We start from the raw sequence: 16,595 nt of genomic DNA, 5'->3' as shown, positions 1-16,595 counted from the left end.
GTCTGAAGCTCCCTCAGCTTTTTCTCAAGACCCCCACCTGTCTCAGGTCACTTAGCCACAAACCCTGCCTCCACAGTCTCAGTGAAGGGCCCCGAAACACCGCTTTGGAGACGCCCTCCTCCCCACACTCTGTCTCTTGGCGCCCTGCCTGGTTGCTGTGGAAACAGGTTCCACTGCGGACAAAGGAGGGAGCTGGGTCCTGCTTCCTCCTGGTCCTGTCGATGAGGATTTTTAGACCGTGGAGACTGCGCTGTCCTGCCCTGCACCTGCCTTCTCTCTCCGTATTCTCGCTCAAGTGGAGCTTGCCCTCCCTCCCCACTGACGAGACCATGTGTAAAAGCGTGACCACAGGTGAATGGAAGAAGGTCTTCTATGAGAAGATGGAGGAGGCCAAGCCGGCCGACAGCTGGGACCTCATCATAGATCCCAACCTCAAGCACAATGTGCTGGCTCCGGGCTGGAAGCAGTACCTGGAATTGCATGCCTCGGGCAGGTGAGTAGCCCAGTAGGTAGATGCCCTGCAGGCAGGCCTGGGGCATCTTCCAAGAACAGACTGATAGGGAGGACCCAAATATGTAGGATCAGTCTCACTGTTGGGCCTGTGTGGACTGGGAAGCAGAGAAAGAGTCTCTACCTGGGAGATGGGACCCCGGAGTTTGATTCCAGCTCTTTCACCGAACTCCTGTGTAACTTGCCCTCTCTGAATCGTAGTTTCAAAGAGGTGGGATATACTTATTAGCTGTGAACTCCGACATTTTACATCTTTTCAGATTTTAATAATGTAAAATGGTTGAAAACCAAGAGAAAGAGGCTCAAGATCTCTGGGGATGGAGTTCCGTGCTCTGGTCCTGGGACGGTTCAATTTCAATCTATTTAATTCAGCCTGACTCAATATAAAATACTGAACACACGATGTGGGCTAGAAACGGGCTCTACTATTAGCTCCATGGCCCTTGAGTGATTCAGTTTCCTTCTTGGACCTCACCTTCCCCATTTGCAAAAGGAGGGCTCAGTCTGGATCCTTGCCTTGCGGATCGTGGACCTGTAGCTTCAGCATCACCTAGAACTTGTGAAAGATGCAGAACCTCCAGCCCCATTCTAGACCTACTGAATCATTTCAGCAAGGTCTCTCAGTGATTTAGGATGTACAATAATATCTGAGATGACTTTCCAGCACTCTTGTCCATGGGTCTGTTATGTAAAGACTTCCTTTGGGGACAGAAAATGGGGAGGCTCTGTGGTGCAGTGTGGGGGTCAGAAGCAAGGCCTTCCTTCCTTCCCTGGTACTGTGCATTCAAGTCAATTCACCATTTGTTGGACACCAGCTTTGTGCTGGGAACTAGCTCTGAACTCTAGCTGTGTGTATGTGGATCATCTTCTAATTCTTTATGCCTGAGAGTGAAACAAAAGGTTAATCAGGTACTTTGAAGATTCCTCCAGTTTTGAGATTTTTGACATTTCCAATCGTAGTTTAATAGTCCAATCTCTGAGAGAAAAAATAGTCCCCAAAGGATGTAAGTAAAAGAGAAGACAATGAGAATACGAGACTCCTAATCTCTTGGAGGTTACCTGTCTTGAGGGGTACCGAGAGCTGGACATTTGCTGGCAGAGCCCAGGAGCTTCTTGGAGACCTGGAGGGTTTGTAGCATCTCCAACCTTGGTCAGTGACCTGTGATCACCAGCTGGCCTCAGTCACCTTGCTCTGGGCGGAGACCCTCTCCAGTTCTAGGCCTTGGGATGCATTAACCCAGGCACTGATTTGGAGGCTGAGAAGTAGCGATGGTGTCATTTTCCTCCTGATATGGGTCTATCCTGCTCACAGTCAGTGTTAACAGGTAAGAATGTGAGGTAGATTGCGCCTTTCGCAAATGTTCGGGTCATCCTGCCTAGGAGGCTTCAAGGAGGTCTGAGCAGGAAGGACTCACCCAGTGCACCGTGAACATTTTGCAGGTGAGGAAAAATGCCCAGAGCCAAAGCCCCAAGGGCAGGGCCTGAAGGCATTGGATTGGAGGAAGCTGAGGCCTGTGCAGAAACCAGGTGAGGAGGATGCCAGGTGCATCTTGACAAGCCCACCCTAGTCCTAAGGGCACCCTCGAAGGGACAGACTAGACAGACGCCCCGGGAAAGCTAATGATGCCTGCAAACACACTGCCTTCTGGGGGCTGTTTTCACCATCTCGACTCGGTCCTCTCCTCTTACCTCAACCCCCTCCCCGCAGGTTCCACTGCTCCTGGTGCTGGCACACCTGGCAGTCGCCCCACGTGGTCATCCTCTTCCACATGTACCTGGACCGTGCCCAGCGGGCGGGCTCGGTGCGCATGCGCGTCTTCAAGCAGCTGTGCTACGAGTGCGGAACCGCGCGGCTGGACGAGTCGAGCATGCTGGAGGAGAACATCGAGAGCCTAGTAGACAACCTCATCACCAGCCTGCGCGAGCAGTGTTATGGGGAGCGCGGCGGCCAGTATCGCATCCATGTGGCCAGCCGCCAGGATACCCGGCGGCACCGCGGCGAGTTCTGCGAGGCCTGCCAGGAGGGCATCGTGCACTGGAAGCCCAGCGAGAAGCTGCTGGAGGAGGAGGCGACCACCTACACCTTCTCCCGGGCGCCCAGCCCCACCAAGCCGCAGGCCGAGGAGGGCTCTGGCTGCAACTTCTGCTCCATCCCCTGGTGCTTGTTTTGGGCCACAGTCTTGCTGCTGATCATCTACCTGCAGTTCTCCTTCCGCAGCTCTGTCTGATTCCCCCATGGGCTCAGGGTCCCAGGGCCCGTGGGGGCCAGCCAGCTGGAGGGAGGGGCAAAGAGCAACCTGGGCTGAGAGTGGGGTTAAATTCTAGTGCTGGTGCTGCCGCTGAATCCATGGGGACCCTGGACAAACCGCTCGTGTTTACCATCTATAAAATTAAGGTTTGGCCTGGATGGTTGGTTTTCAAACTGAAACCCAGGGCCCCAAAGTTCTGCATAGGTCCCCCAGGGACTTTTGGATTTGGAAGTTAGGCTGAGGGAGTAGATTTCCCATCCTGGTCAAACTGCTCATTCCCAGCTCCTACTTCCTCCTCTTGCCTTAATCAGAACAGATCTGTCTTAGAGTTTCGTTTAAGAGTTGTGGATGAAAATAAGTTTAACTGCTTAAAAAGAAAAAAAAAAAAAAGCTTGAAAACGTCAGGACTTGGTGATCTCAAAAGGCCTTTCTGAAGTGATGAGCTCGTTCTTGCTTTCTTGTTAATACCCTACCCTTCCCCCTTATTAGCTCCCACATCTGGGGCTGCGGCATTAAGTTAGCCTGTGCCTAGTGTAGAAGCCTCATGAACAACTCTGCCTCCGTGCACACAGCAGAGGTTCTTTTTGAAGAAAGACAGGTGGGCACTAGGCTGTCCCTTTGCTGCCAGGTACCCAGGGTCCCTTGCTTCTGTTCCCCAGATCCCCCAGCTTCCAGCTTCCCTCCACTCAGGGTGGATTCTGAGGCCTGCCTGGGGCCGAGTCCCATAGAACTAGGCTTCCCACCTAATGCATATCAACTGACAGAGAATTTAGGGGAGGTTTAGAAGGGAGAGTGTTAGATGCAAAGTCACAAAATCTCTACAAGGCCAACATATGACTCTCCATTATAATGACGAATCTGCAGAGTTCAGGGACCCAGTCTGCCTGATTCTTAGCAGTTCTGATGGTCACAACGCAGGGGCAGGGGCAGGGGCCTGGCCTCCTGGGCTCCTTGCTGAAACCCTACTTGAGAGGCTTTCCCACATTGGCCATGCATCAGTCCTCTCACCAACCATCAGCTGTCCACCTAGAACCACAGGGATGGGGTGTCATTAGCAAGAGAGAGAGCATTAAAGATGGGAAGTGCTTTGCCCATAGAGAAGTGCATAGATATGTGGGAGAAACTTACATCTCTTTAAAATGGCATACGGTCTGGTTTGGGGTAGGAGGAAAGACTTTTTGAAAGCAGGGGTATGGGTTGGGCAGAAGCAGAAGGCGGGGGGGGGGGGAGCAGAAGGCAGGAGGAAGTATACCACCTTGTACTTTCAAGGGTCCTCATTCACCTCACCTCTGTTAATAACTTGACTCCTCCCATTTCTCTCCTCCTCCCTTTTTGACTCCTCCCCTTTTTAATGGAAAACTACCACCACCTGTAGCAGTGGAGGGGGGAGGGTCACATATACAATGATGGGATATTTTAATAAAGACGGGATATCTTCAGTGAGGTGTAGCAGTCATTAATGTGTGCTTGAGTTTCACCACAGTGTCCCTGAAACACGTAATGGGCTTTTGGATGCCCCCATCTCTAGTCCCCATCTCCCCTTTCTGGGGATCCCATATAAGGCTTTATCTAGCTCCAGTTTCAAGGTCTGGGCCAATTGTGTCCATGCCCAGGAAGGATGCGGGCAGCTCTTGGTCAGTCATCTAGGGGACTCAGCCTGTCACCTAGGGGACTTACCTTTGCCCTCGTGAAATTCTAGTACCTGGCTGGTGATGCATGCAGTGGTCGTCTCTTTATCTATCCCTTTACCCACATGTCCTGGACAACACCTTCTGTCTGGCAAGCCCTGACTTGGGTGCTGGGATCCAGTGGGCACTAAGTGGGCAGGCTCTGTCTCTCAGAGATCTCTGCTTATTGCAGGAGTTCTCAGCCCCGGCTGAGATTTGGAAATGCTGGGGAGCTTTTGAAGAAATATCAGTGCCTACCTCTACCTCAGACCAAGAGAATCAGAATTTTGGGACGTGAGGACTGAGCATTTGAATTAGAGTAAGACTTCTGGGTAACCCACACGTGTTGCCAGGTCTAATCTTTCTCACTGAGGAACAGGCTTCCTGCTGCACCTAGTGTAATTGTAATGAGTCTGGAGGTCATCCTTGATGGCCAGCCTTGGATCCTCTCGGGCTAGGACTCTGCTTCCCTCCTCCTCCCTACTCCCTGTCCCAGGGACTTGACTTTCCCTCAGAACTCCCAGTTCCTTCTTGTTCCCCTGCTACAGTGGCTTTGTCCTGCTCTGAGAATCTCCATTACTGAGCTCTGTCACCCTTGCCAGATGCTGATCAAATTTTGTTATAATTCTTCCCTATGGCTGTACTCCCCCCTGAAGTGTGGCTGCAGTGTGTAAGTGACTTATCTTGTGTTCCCTTTGCCAGCTTGTGGCCGAGCAAGGAATCTGACCCTCACCTAGTTCTAGCTCAGACTTCTTTCTTAAAACGTGAAGCCTCTTCCTCTGCTGTAAGAAGGTGTCTACAATCTACGGAGGCCTCCTCTCTGTCTCCCGTATTTTTCTTTTTCTTGCTGCAGCTGGGGTGGCTGTAGGTTTTCTCACTGGCCTGACCCTCATCTCAGCAAAGACTTCTCTGGGACAGTTCTCCCTTTGCCCATATTGCCCCATGCCCCAAGATGAACTTGTTAGATGTGTGCTAGGCATTATAAGGAAACTTCTCGGAGGATCCCAACCCTCTCCCACTGGAGCTTTTGAGTGTAAGATATCTTGATGTGCAAATCAGGAGCAGACCTACAGGCCTTGACTTGTGGTTCCAGAAGCTGAAATCCTCTGTGTCGGGTCAGCAGACAGCGCAGCCTTGATCACTTCCCTCAGACTCACTGGGACCTGGCCAGCCCCATGGGAAAATAATTCTTGGGGGTCAGGACAATTTTTTACATAGTGATCCATAGAGCAGCAGAGCTATAAGAAAGATTTGATTTAGGGCCTTTATGTCACAGGTAAGGAACAGAGGCCTAGAAAGAGTTAGAAACTTGACCAGCATTACATAGTACAGAGTAAAGGAAGATGATGTAATTCAGGGTTAAGAAACCCCTGAGTCCTGGTTCTTATGAGCTCTATGGCCTTAGGCAAATTACTTAAACTCCTTGAGCCCCATTTTCCTTCTCATCAAAACGGGAGTAGTACTTGTGACTTATCGGGCTATGGTAAGAAATAAATGATGCACTGTTGGTAACATTGTCTGATAGAGAGCCTATGGCTGTCCTCTTCCTTCTTGCCCTTTCGCTTTCAGCTGGGAGCCTCTCCTTCCAGTCCTGAGGGGCTCTTCCTCTCCGTGCTGCAGCTCTGTTGGTGAATGTTTTAGGGAGAAAAAAAAAAGGTTGAGAGGGAAGGTAAGGGTTAAGCTCCCAGCCCATGGCTGAGACCTGGTTTGTGTTAATTTAATATGTGTAGAGTCATTTCTTTTCTTCCCCTCAAATTTATTTCAAAGCAGTGAATTCATTTTTCCAGTGGCATGGTAGCCGGCCACTCATCATTCTTCAAAGATAGCTATATAAAAATCACCCCAGAGCCACCTGGGTGGCTCAGTGGGTTAAGCCTCTGCCCTCCGCTCAGGTCATGATCTCAGGATCCTGGGATTGAGCCCCACATCAGGCTCTCTGCTCAGAGGGAAGCCTGCTTCCCCCCCTCTCTCTGCCTGCCTCTCTGCCTACTTGTGATCTCTCTCCCTCTGTCAAATAAATAAATAAAATCTTTTAAAAAAATAAGTAAAAAAAAAAAAATCACCCCAAACAGAAATACCAGTGATTTCTGGGCTCCATTTCCACTAACTGAAATACCCCAGAAGGAATTCAGCTGGATTCCAAGTCCCATTCTGGTTCTCTATAGGACTCCCCGCTAAGGAAATTCCTCTGGAATCATTTTTGGCCCTGTGTGGGTACTGCCACATGCGTCAGGGAAATGAAATCTCCCTGCTGTGTGACTATCTTCTGACGAAGCTTGTGAGGGTGGGTGGGGCTGGGGGTTGTGCCTGGCGTCTGAGCAACGTGGGTCCCAGTTCTGGGTTAGATGTTATCCGCACATCTTGGCAGCTGACCTCGGGTGACTTCCTCTTTCTCCTCTCCTGGATCTCCGTTTCCTTATTTGTAAAGCAAAGAGTGACAACTGGGATTGGGTCTGGGTGTATTTTGAAGGTAGCTGAGAGGATTTGCTGATATCTTAGACATGGGGTCTGAGAGAAAGAGGAGCCAAAGAGGGCCGAAGGTTTTTGGCCTGGGCAACCGGGAGAACAGAGCTACCGCTTGCGGAGGTGAGGAAGGCTGCGTGAGGAATAGATGTGGGGGCAATGTCACGAGCTGGGTTTTGGACATGTGAAGGTCGAGATGCATCATAGACATTCTGTTAGACGACTTAATGTGAGGCATTAAATGTGAGAAATGTAAGGTGGCAGGGGAGTGTTCACGACTGCAGTTCAGAGGAAAGGCCCAAGCTAGAGATAAAATTGGAACGATCAGCATTTAGGTGTTATTAGATGATGTGAGATTAGCTGAGGGGACTCAGGGAGTGAGGGTAGATAGAAAAGAGGCCACAGACTGAGCCTGGGGCTCTCTACGCAGACAGGTAGAAAAGAAGGAGCCGCCCCCCAGGGGCTGTGGAGGCTGAGGCACAGAGAACATGATGTGATTGTGTTTCCAGAGCCATGGAGCAGCAGGGCTTGGCCTGAACCTGGGTCTTTGGGGTCAGGTTTCGGAGCTCTTTCCATGGCCCAAAGCACCTTCCCTGTCATGGTGCCGGCTTACTCCCTGGCTGGACTCCTGTCCCTCCCTCATCCAGGAAATGTCACTTCATCAAGTCTGAGCAGGACGTGGATTTTTGTTTCTGTTTTTCTCAGTGTGTTTGAAGTATTTCATAATTTTAAAATGAGCTAAAATTAAAAGGCTTTGTGGGAGGCCTAGACTGTCAGTATGGATTTGGGCATTGGACGCATAGACTCAGACCAAAGGGAGATGTTGTCGGAGTTGTTTAAACGAACAATTCTGTTGTCTTGGATCCCGTTGGCAGGCCTGGGCCATGAGTGAGCATTTCAATAGGCATGCATAAAATAAGCCAAGATAGTGTCAGGAAATGGGCAAAATGCAATAATGTCACAGGATAAACAGCTCTAGGGGAGATGAAGATCTTCTCTTTCAAAATAGGTCAGCATCTTGGGCCTGGACCACATCTACTCTGTGCCTCCCAGATTCCCAGGGCTTGGTCTGCCTGCTTCTGGCCTGTGGTAAGGATGGCGGTCTTAACCTGTAAATTTGCAGAGACCTCCCCTGGGACTGGCAGATGTTGGTGGGGGTGATGTTTTCCCACCCAAGACGATCTGTTCATTCACCGTGCTTCCCCTGGGTACCATCCGGGCTTGACACACCTTCCCTTGTCATAAAACTGTCTTGTCCTAATAGCCCATTCCTCAGAGGGGACTCCTTTGGAGCCTTTGTGATCTCCTTAGGTGTCGAAAGGGTCTGGGCTCTTTTTCCTGTCATCAGAAGCTCATTGCTGGGAATTGAGCTTGGGTTTCTGCATCCAAATGATTTTTCTTAACTTTGTCAAAAAAAAAAAAAAAAAAAAGCCAACATATACCAGATGCTGAAGACGGTTGCAGAAGCCCTTGCAACCATGTTTGTGTCCTTCCCCCAAATTCAGGGAACCCGGGGGTTTCCTTTCTGGAGATAAGCACAGATGCCTGCAGCTCAGAGAAAGATCAGGGGCCTGGAAAACCATTACCACCCTTGGGTTGGGAATCTGTTTCCTCTATGCTTCTCAGCTAATTCACCTCAGAGTGTTAACAGAAGCTAGGAGTCTCTTAACAGTGTCTCCTTGAGGCTCAGCCCTAGATTCCCAGGGCACTGAAAAGCAGATTCGGGCCTTCCCCATAGGCCTGCCCTTGTTCAGGGCCAGTGGGTCTCTTGCCTGATGTCTGGAAGGCATGTTGACTCCCTTACCTTCACTGTCTTTTCCCGCAGTTTCTTCTCTGTGTTGAGGGGTCATTTGAAAGGTCAAATGATCACATCTCTCCTTGGTTCAAAAAACTCAAATGTCTCCCCATTCCTGAAACCAAGTAAGCTTCTAAGGCCTGCGCTTCAGATCTTCCTGATGGTGTTCTCTTTTCTCCCAATTTATCTGGCTCTCCAGGGACACCAAGTCACTCAGTTTCCCCCAAACACCCACTGCTCTTTCATATCCTTGTTTTTGCATATGCGGTTTCCCCATGCCTAGTGCTTTCCCCTTCTTCAGTTTACGATTGCAAAGTAAAAAAGATTATCCAAGAAAACACTCATGCAGAGACGTCGTAGTGATGCTTTCGTGGCCAAGAATCACAGAAAGTTCTCTGGATTGTGTGCTAGAGGAGCAGGGTGCCTACCTCATCTCTGCTTCCCACCAGCTGTGTGACCTAAGTCAAAGATCCAAGCTGGGAAAATAGAGGCTCCCGAAATTCTGCAGGGGTCACATATGGGCAGGATCGCCTAGAAGTGTGATTCTCAAACTGGATGCACGTTAGAGTTACCTCGGTAACTACTAATCCCACCTGTCAATGCTCAGGACTTACTTCACACTGGTTCCACCTGAATCTCTGGGGGAGAGGGACCCAGACTCTGGTATTTCTGGTGCCTCCTGCATGCAGCCTTCTTTGAGAACCACTGGTGTCAAACCAGTGGAGTAAGAGCTGGGACCCCAGAGTCCATGAGAACTGGTTTCAAATCAGTGTCCCCATCTCCTGACAGAGAACTTGGGTCACATTTTTAAAATATAAACTTTTAATTTTCAAATAGTTTTATATTCACAGAAAATTTGTAAAGATGGTACAGAAAGTTCTCATAAAGTTTTCTCCAGTTTCCCCTATTATTAACATCTTACGTTAGTATGGTTCAATTGTCATAATAAACCAGTGTCAAAACATTCTTCTTCTTCTTCTTCTTAAGATTGTATTTATTTATTTGGCAGAGAGAGAGGAAGAACACACACAGGGGGAAGGGCAGAGGGAGAACCAGGCTCCCCTCTAAGCAAGGAGCCCTATGTGGGGCTCAATCCCAGGACCCCGAGATCATGACCTGTGCCAAAGGCAGACACTCAACTGACTGAGCCACCCAGGCGTCCTGTCAATACATTCTTCTTAACAGAAGTCCATCTTTATTTAGACTGCTTTCATTTTCACCTAAGATCCCTTCTCTGTTCTAGAGTGCCATCTAGAATCCCATGGCCCATTTACTTGTCAAGTCTCCTTAGGCTCCATTTTAGTTCCCTAGAGCCGCATGACAAAACATCCCAAGCTGGATGGCTCAAAACAACAGAAATCTAGTCTTTCATGGTTCTGGAAGCTAGAGGTCTGAACTCAAAGCACTGGCAGGGCCATGCTCCCTCTGAAACCTGGCAGGGGCGGAGGGCTGGGTGGGCGGGGTGGGGCGGATCCTTCCTGGACTAGTCCCAGTGTGTGAGGTTGCTGGTGACACTTGGCCTTCCTTGGCTTAGTTGTAGGGTTTCCACCTGCCTCTGTCCTCACAAGGTATTCTCCTTCCTGAGTCTCTGTCTCTGTTTCTCATGTGCTCTTCTAGAAGGTCACCAGTGATAATGGGTGAACGGCCCACTGTAATCCAGTATGACCTTGTCTTAGCTAGTTATACCTGCAAGGACCCTATTTCCAAATAAGGTCACATTTGGAGGTCCTGAGGATGGGAACTTAATATCTTTCTCAAGGATACAATTCAGCCCATTATAGGCTTCTCTTATGGGACAGCGTCTCCTACTTTCCTTAGCTTTGGTGACCTTAACAATTCTGAGGAGTATGGGTCAAGTATTTTGTAGACTATTCCTCAAATGGGATTTTTCTGATGTGTTTCTCCTGATTAGGCTAAGGTTACAAGATGAAGGGAGGAAGAACACAGAGTTAGTGCTATCTTCAGTATGGCATATCAAGGTCACATACTACCAACATGACTTATCACTGTTGATACTAACTCTGATCACCTGGCTGGGGTAGTGTTTTTGTTAGGTTTCTCCACTCTAAAGTTATTCTGTCACCCACCCCCCAATTTCCATACCATATACTTTGGAAGAAAGTCACCATTCGAAGCCCATCCTTAAGGGAGGGAGAGTCATGCTCCATCTCCTTTAGAGCAAATTATTTACGTAAATCATTTAGCATTCTCCATGGGAGATGTATCTATTCTTCCCCATTTCCTTATTTATTCAATAACTTACTCATATAAGTACATACTCAAGAATATTCATTTTATACTTTGGGTTAATAATCCATTATTATTTTCTTTTGTTGCTCAAATTGGCTTTGGCCATCGGAGCTCTTTCAGTTGGCTCCTTGTGTCCCTTTGGCATACCCCCATCATGGTGTGTGACTACCTTACTTTCTGGAACAAGACATTCCAGGCTCATCTTGTATATTTTCTGCCCTACTCCTAGAATCAGTCATTTCTTTAATGTTCCTTTTATTGGAGAACAGTGTTAGAAACCAAAATCTGAACACTAGTTGTGCTTGTTGCTACTGGGATGTTGCTGTTTATTGGTTAGGACACATTTTTAACCTCACTGTGTTTCAATTTTCTCACCCTTAAATGGCAAGAATAATAGTACTCTGTAAGGAGAGATTAGAGAATTATATTAGAGTTTAGTGTGGTCTCAGACAGTAAATGTTCAGAAATGTTAGTGATTATTTCTCATAGAACTTTTTATATTTGAGCTACATTTAGTTTCCAAAGTTCTTTCTTGTCTGCTAATTCATCTGCTTCTACAACCCTTAGACAGAGGTAGGGCAAAGATTCTCCGGTCAGCTGGTAGACGGAGAAATTAAGTGAACGACAGGGTCAACCTACTCTGCACTAGAACGAAGTCTCTTGATTTCAAGGCCTGTTCTAGACCCAGATTGGCCTTCATCTCTGTCACATGATTGGTATAGATTTCCCTTCCCTGATCTTACCTACCTACCTTTGATTCTTTGATTCCTGCCATCAGGAGACAAGATTAACTCATAGTAAAAGAAAAGTACATACTACACTCCAGAACAGGACACCATAGACATGGTACCATATTTTCTGAACCAAACAATTTAACATATGATCCAAAAAAAAAAAAACAACAAAAAACAACAACAAAAAAAAACCAAACCCTAAAACCATTTTGTTTTGTTTTCTATTCTGGGTGTGGAGGACAATCAAGAAATGGAATTTGGATGCTGAAAGATTAGCATCCTGGTATATTTGGTAATTGATAGGAACAACAGGACAAGATATTTAACCAGAACTGATCCCCACAACCTGACATGCTATTGTATTGACAGTACAATCTTCCCCTCCTCTCTCTTCATGGTACAGTGATCCTAATCAGATACAGAGAATTGTTGATAAGTGAAAACACAACGTACCAGAATCATTAGTGCATGAAAAACATACAAACCAAACGGAATTCTTTGGCTCAATGCAGATGTTTATTGGAACAAATGTGTAGTTACTCATAAGAACAATAGCTTCCGTTGCTAATGAAATTGGCATGATCATTTGTGCTACCAACAGCACTCATGGATGGAACCACAGCTTCAGATACACAAGCTATATTTTAGGGAGGTAGATTTGTGCTGTCTAAGAGGCAGCACATTTTGAAGTTGGAATGGCTGCATTTGGAGGTAAGTAGTTTCCCATCTCTAGAGAAGATGGTCCTAATAGACATTCCAAGCCTCTGCTTCTATGACTCTGTGAGAAGTTTGGGTTTCTTGGACCTTCGCAGCAGTGCAGGGGCTGATGTAGCTAATAAATGCTTCCTGATCAAAGGTAAGCTGAAGTTCCACAGCCCATTTCGACATTTCCTCAGAATAAGGATAAAATTGTAGTTGGGGGAAATAACAAAAGGACCTGGGTCCAACCAGAAGTCTGGATTTGTATATAAATCTTCAGGCTATTCAAGTCTCACAGCTGTCTGACCTTTAGGAGAAAGGCTATTTCAGACGTTGGTTCTGACCCCAGAATCAGAACAATGGCCCAGTACATGTCAATTTTGTGAGAGAAGCTAGCGTAATCTCAGGAAAGCCCGAGTGGATGTTTACTCATGTGCTCCTTCCACCTTGAAGGCCTCCCTCTCTCTTGCCTGTGCAAATGGTCTCAAGGGTCAGAGCTAACATCTTCTCCTCTGGGATGCCTTCCTGAAGTCCCCTGTCCCAATGCGTCCATACCAGAGAGGCCATTCTTTTGCTGCTATGCTGCTCCCAAGGATAGCATTTAGCAGGGCTCATTCTTTTCATGGTAGTCACCAGCACATGTGTCAATCTTTCCTGTAGGAGCTCCTGGAAGGCATGAACCATGCTTCCCTCATCTTGGTGTTCTCCATAGCAGTCAGCACAGCCCAGCGCATGGGGCCACCCAGGCAGTGCTGTGAAATGGGACGGTATGGGGTTTTGGAATGTCTTAGAGCAACTCTAAAACTTTGCACTGCAATTCTTTGGTGTCTGAGACAGAACTCCGTCTTGCTTGACATGTATCTGTTGAAGTTGGGTACCCATTGTCATCTCCCTCTACAGTGCAGACAGCAGGGCACCGAGAGGTAGAATGACTTGCTCATGGAACCAGAAGCAGCCTGTGAATTGTTGTCCCTGAGCATTCAGTCTAGGGCTTAGTGTCCATGAGTTCTCACCCCTCATTATCTTCTTCCAGCAAGAGATCCTGAATGATTCCACCAACTGCAGTGCCGCTAAGAATTGAAATCGGCCATGAAGATCAATTGTGATAGAACAGAAGACAGGAACTTGGAGCTTTTGATCTCCTGAAGGGCTTAAATCTCAGAGCTCTGGAATGGATGAGGTCTCTGGAAGCTTCCTGAGAGAGGAGGTGGCTCTTGGAGGAGAGAGGCATTCTGCCTGGTAAACACTTATAACCTTGCAAGGCCAGGGCATGCATGGTGAGGGACAGAGGTGGGGAACCAGGGGGAATGGCTTCTTGGGGTCCGTTGTGGACATAAGGAGGAAGAGTGCTGCAGCCTGAGTCTAGCGCAGCAGGGCTGACCTTGTGTAGCTCAGGTTCCCAGGAAGGGAAGGAACAGATCTTGTGCCTAGGAATAGGGAGGTTCCCTTGACTAGCACTTTGCTGGGCTAAGTTCTTGGGAACGGGCATATGGCAGATGGGGTAGGGGTGGGGAGGGCATTGTAGCAGATGCAGTATTGGGTCTGCATCAAAACCCTATTGAGCCATAAGTTAATTTTTGCCTTTTGTTATTTCAGCTTTAAGTCATCTTATCAAGGAAAAATGTCTTCATTAGATCCTAGGGAAGGTCCTTTCAGACGAGGAGAAGGGGCTTCCATAGCGTCACACACGAGCTGGGGGCAGAGCTAGTTCTAGAACCTGGCATCTGATTTCCCAGTCCACTGTTCTTGGTCCCTCCCTCATCCCCATCCTGCTTCTCTCAGGCACACTCATGGCTTGGTGCCCAGCTCACATTCATAAGTGCATGGCTATTGGACATACTCTAGGACTAAGAATCTTGTCTCTTTTGCCTTTTTATGCGGGACAGGGATTGGGACTGAGAAAAGTGCATAATAGCAAAGAAACATTTGCGGGCAGATGAAGGAGGTGGTCAAGGTTGAGGGGAAAGGTGCATACTGATCAGCCCTAAAGAGCCAGTGGGATTTGTAAGAGAACTTCATCTGCCTGGTAAACACGATGACCCCTTGCTAAGTCATGTTTATTGAGCACTTAGGTTATGTCTGTGCTGTGCTAAGTGCTATGTATATATTAATTAATTTTACCCTCATCAGACACTTATGAGGTAGGTAAGGTATGACATTTCCATAATATCGAGGAAAAAACGGATTCAGAGGTTAAGTCACCTGCCCAGTGATGCAAAGCTGGTGAGTGATAGTGTCTGGATTCAGCCTTGTGTTCTGATCACTCAGCTACTCAGCCTTTAGAAAGTGTGGAAAGCAGGCTGAGATACCCCCTTTGGGGGCCCCTAAAGGGTGGGCTGAAGGAAGTGGGTGAGGGGGAGGGGCATCCTGTATCAGAGAATTAATCTGTGCTGCTGACTGACCACGGACAGGTGGTTTCAGGGGTGAGGAACGGAATTCAATTCATCATCCTGGTGACCCTCTGGATCCAATCCTTATTGTGGTAGATGTAGGAATATACTCCGTAGCGGTCCTTCTTTCCACAGTCGTCGCCCCAGGACACTGTTCCCACCAGATACCACTGTCCTCTCTCCTTATCCAGAGTCACCATGGGGCCTCCAGAGTCACCTGCACAGGCGTCCTTTCCCCCTAGATGAAAAGAAGATGCATGTTAAAGGGCTCCCCTACCTAGCCCCAAATCCAAAGGAGCCTCCTTTTCCCTACATCTGACTTGTAGTTCAGAAAATTGGATGCGAGGGGGCGCAATAGACCATGTGACACAAACCTGGGCTGAGAGCGGTTCTGTCCTGCCCCTTCAGAGCTCAGAGATTTCGGAAAGTGAGGGCTGGTTTGGGACTCTTCTTTCATAGGGGAAAACTTGGGCTTGGAGAAGAGAATGGCGGGAATTTTTTGGCCCTCCTTTCTCTGACACAGTGGAATTCCCCAGTGGAATCCTTCTTCTTTTGGCCTTTCTCCTTCCTGTCCTCTGACTCCTCCATACAGTCTCCCCTCTTCCATGGCTGGTGGTGCCCTGTTGTACGCCTTCTCTTGACTTACCTTCCTTCTCCCCAGCACAGATCATGTCCCTGGTCACTTTCTTCTTCAGAGGGGCATAGGCCTCCTGGCATGTACGGTGGTCCACGATTGGGATTTCGATCTGGAACAGAAGGCCATGGTTGGTCCCCACTCCTTGGCTGAGGAGTCCCTCCTGTTCTGACACACCTAGAGTTGGCTCCTCTCTGTCCCCTTCCAGAATGAGCCTGGGTCTACCTTAGACCTGGTCCCAGAATCTACCCTCTGGTGCAAGTAAGGGAACACTAAAGAGTCAGGAGATCCATGTTTCGCTACTGTCTCAGTTACGAACTTGCTGTGTGACCCTGAGCAGGTCTTTTGCCCTCTCTGGGCCTCGGTTTTCTCATTTGTAGAATGGAAATAATATTTGCCTAGTGCATTCATTATTCTGAATATGAAAATGTATACAAAACCTATGGTCAGTCTACTTTCCCCCAACCCCTATAATTATTGGATATGGAACCTGAGACACAGAGTGCAATCCTGGCCCTTGAGACCTCTGAGACAGCTTCCTTATCTGAAGAATGGAAGTCACCATATTTGACATACTCATCACATGGAATGGTACAGAGGAGATGAATGAGCAGATGCTTTGTAAACTACAAGCACTGTATAAATGTTCAGTACCGTGGGGGTTACCGCTGCTCAAATTATAGCAGGTATTTGCGTACTTTCTCCCCCACTACAGTATGATTTATATATATATATATATATATATATATATATATATATATTTACCTGAAGCAATAAACTGATACATAAAAGTAAAGTACAGTGATTAGTATTGCCCTTGGGGCTTCAGGGTAGATGTTGGAGCAGAAGTCTGTGACAACATGAGGAAACACGTGAGTCTCATTTACCCAAACCGAGAACGGCATGGTTCACATGTCCTAAGATTATAGTTCCTGTTGGCCCTCGCTGTTTAGGTCCCTCCTGGGCGACAGCCTTCCCAGAGAGGTGGGGAGAGAATGTCACGGCAGGGTGATCATGAACCCATATCCTCAGCGAACCACCAAGTGCCTGACTCACCTCTACTCACTGTTCAAGCATTGTTCAAGAGTTACTTCCTTTGGGGAGCCCTTATGGACCCCAAAGGCGAGGTTGGATTTCCTGTTATACATGCTGGAGCTTCCCGCACTCCTTCCTCATCACATTTATCATGTTGATGACTGTTTGT

General features: G+C 47.9%; 2 protein-coding genes across 2 annotated transcripts in view; one reads left to right on the top strand and one right to left on the bottom strand.

Moving 5' to 3' along the window:
- The first annotated feature begins 213 nt into the window (after window positions 1-213).
- Window positions 214-3,922, top strand: RTP1 (receptor transporter protein 1). Its single transcript, XM_046003265.1, has 2 exons — window positions 214-493; window positions 2,219-3,922. The coding sequence occupies exons 1-2, from the start codon at window positions 222-224 to the stop codon at window positions 2,736-2,738; spliced, it is 792 nt and encodes a 263-aa protein (XP_045859221.1). The 5' UTR covers window positions 214-221; the 3' UTR covers window positions 2,739-3,922.
- An 8,259-nt stretch (window positions 3,923-12,181) lies between these two features.
- MASP1 (MBL associated serine protease 1) overlaps window positions 12,182-16,595 on the bottom strand; it is a 65,115-nt gene continuing 60,701 nt past the window's right edge. Inside the window, exons 15-16 of the mRNA XM_046002407.1 lie at window positions 15,404-15,503; window positions 12,182-14,995 (exon numbers count right to left, since the gene is read on the bottom strand). Coding sequence (XP_045858363.1) covers window positions 14,805-14,995; window positions 15,404-15,503 — 291 coding nt within the window. The 3' untranslated portion in view covers window positions 12,182-14,804. The remainder of the gene's footprint in view (window positions 14,996-15,403; window positions 15,504-16,595) is intronic.

The sequence above is a fragment of the Meles meles genome, chromosome 4, assembly GCF_922984935.1.
Source record: "Meles meles chromosome 4, mMelMel3.1 paternal haplotype, whole genome shotgun sequence".
In the NCBI taxonomy this organism is placed as follows: Eukaryota; Metazoa; Chordata; class Mammalia; order Carnivora; family Mustelidae; genus Meles; species Meles meles.
Note: the sequence above shows the minus strand (reverse complement) of the source record. Positions and strands in the feature narration are given on the sequence as shown.

Excerpts from the sequence above, each read along its gene's own strand:
- RTP1 (XM_046003265.1), top strand. The coding sequence starts at position 222 with ATGAGGATTTTTAGACCGTGGAGACTGCGCTGTCCTGCCCTGCACCTG. Across the intron at positions 494-2,218 it reads GAATTGCATGCCTCGGGCAG|GTTCCACTGCTCCTGGTGCT; the intron begins GTGAGTAGCCCA and ends CCCTCCCCGCAG.